This window comes from Lactuca serriola, chromosome 5 (assembly GCF_051521515.1).
Source record: "Lactuca serriola cultivar US96UC23 chromosome 5, Lser_US96UC23_V15, whole genome shotgun sequence".
NCBI classification, from domain to species: domain Eukaryota; kingdom Viridiplantae; phylum Streptophyta; class Magnoliopsida; order Asterales; family Asteraceae; genus Lactuca; species Lactuca serriola.
Window position 1 is genome coordinate 167,491,122 of NC_136412.1, and position 2,165 is coordinate 167,493,286.

General features: G+C 40.8%; 1 protein-coding gene across 1 annotated transcript; it reads right to left on the minus strand.

Annotated features, from left to right (window-relative positions):
* Positions 1–308: 308 nt before the first annotated feature.
* Positions 309–1,718, minus strand: LOC145049934 (uncharacterized). The gene is made up of 2 exons (XM_078998269.1): positions 1,600–1,718; positions 309–774 (listed from the first exon to the last, which is right to left on the minus strand). Exons 1-2 carry the CDS (start codon positions 1,716–1,718, stop codon positions 309–311), a joined length of 585 nt encoding a protein of 194 aa, XP_078854395.1.
* Between the last annotated feature and the right edge of the window lie 447 nt (positions 1,719–2,165).

Below are 2,165 nucleotides of genomic sequence, written 5' to 3' on the forward strand. Positions count from 1 at the left end.
TCAAATACACGTTTTTTCGGGTTACTCGGGTAGGTACTCGCCGAGTATACGTGCCTACTCGGCAAGTAAACCTTACAGTTTGAAATTTTTGTGACAATTTTGAAAAATTTGTGTATTTTCTCCTTTTTTAAACCATCCACCCACACTCTAAGCATTGCTTGTCCTCAAGCAGTTATGTTCTCAAAATAGATGAAGAAAAGAAAGAAAAATAAAGTAAAAGAAAAGGAAAGAAAATGCAAACTTGAAACTCGGGTTGCCTCCCGAGAAACGCTTCTTTTTAGGGAGTCATTAGCTGGACTTCTCCCCTTCTACGTGGCTGCAATCTTTTCCAGCAACAACAGCTCTTCCATTCCTTCATTCCGGGGGACTCCTTCTTCATATTTTTTAACCCTATGACCATTGACCTTGAAACGCATGCCATCTCTTGATAATAGCTCTATAGCACCATGTGGAAACACCGTCTTCACTATAAAAGGCCCATCCCACCTTGACTTGAGTTTTCCCGAGAAAAGCTTTAGTCTTGAGTTGAAGAGCAACACTTTTTGGCTGTCATGAATTTGTTTATCTTTGATCCTCTTATCATGCCACATCTTGGTCTTCTCTTTATATAGCCATGAGTTGGAGTATGCATCATTCCTTAGTTCTTCAAGAGCATTCATTTGCATTAACCGGTTGCTCTTTAATTCCTCCATGTTAAAATTACACCTCTTCAAAGCCCAAAACGCCTTGTGTTCTAGCTCCACCGGTAAATGACTTTGCTTTCCATAGACTAACCTATATGGTGTGGTACCAATAGGTGTTTTGAAAGCTGTACGAAATGCCCAAAGTGCATCATCTAGCTTATCCGACCATTCCTTGCGATTTCCCCCCACCGATTTCCCCAAAATTCGCTTTAAGGCTCGATTTGTCACTTCGGTTTGTCCACTAGTTTGTGGATGGTATGATGTGGAAAACTTATGGGTGACCCCATATTTCTTTAACACCTTTTCCAATTGATCATTGGCAAAATGTGTGCCTTGGTCATTTATAAGGGCTTTCGGGACTCCAAATCGTGAGAATAGTTTCTTTAAAAACCGTACTACCACCCGTCCGTCATTTGTTGGTAATGCTTGTGCTTCCCCTCACTTAGATACGTAATCCACCGCCACTAGTATGTATTTGTTTCCTTTAGACATGGGAAATGGTCCCATGAAATCAATTCCCCACACGTCGAACACCTCGCATACTTGGATACTATGTTGTGGCATTTCATTTCGAGATGAAATGTTTCCCACCCTTTGACAAGCATCACATTCTTTGACAAATTGGGTTGCATCTTTAAAAATTGTGGGGCAATAAAACCCAATGTCAAAGATCTTCTTTGCCGTGTAATGTGCTCCGTGATGTCCACCTGTGGGCCCGCTATGACAATGCTCTAGTATTTTCCGGCTTTCCTTCCCGAATATGCATCTTCGTATGATCCCATCGGCACAGCTTCGGAAGAGGTATGGCTCATCCCAAAAGTAATATTTTAATTCAGCAAAGAATTTCTTCTTTTGTTGACTGCTAAAGTCTTTCGGGATGTAATTTGTAGCTAAGTAATTAGCTATGTCCGCGAACCATGGCTCTTCTCCCACTGTCACCATGATGTACTCGTTCGGGAAGTCGTCTCCAACTTTATCTTCCTGCAATTGCGGGTTCTCAAGCCTTGACAAGTGGTCAGCTGCCACATTCTCCATTCCCTTCTTGTCTCGTATCTCTATGTCAAATTATTGAAGAAGTAGCACCCATCGTATCAGTCTTGGCTTGGCATCCTGTTTGGAAAACAAATACTTGATAGCCGAGTGGTCAGTAAAAACAGTGGTTTTAGATAAAACCAAATAAGGGCGGAATTTGTCAAAGACATACACCACATCTAGTAATTCTTTTTCAGTGGTGGTGTAATTTTCTTGGGCTGGGTTTAGAGTCTTGCTAGCATAATATATTGGTTGAAAGTGCTTATCAACCCTTTGACCAAGGACAACTCCTAATGCGTAGTCACTAGCATCACACATAATCTCAAAAGATAAGTTCCAATTTCGTGCAATAATGATCGGGGCATTAGTTAGTTTTTCCTTTAAAAATTCAAATGCCTCTAAACACTCTTTAGTGAAATTAAATGGTGCATCTTTTAGTAGTAGTTGTGT

Bases quoted from the DNA above. Each gene is read 5' to 3' on its own strand.
- LOC145049934 (XM_078998269.1), bottom strand. From the start codon at position 1,718: ATGGAGAATGTGGCAGCTGACCACTTGTCAAGGCTTGAGAACCCGCAA. The intron at 775-1,599 runs GTTCGCGGACAT...CACACCATATAG, and splicing joins ACAGTGGGAGAAGAGCCATG to GTTAGTCTATGGAAAGCAAA.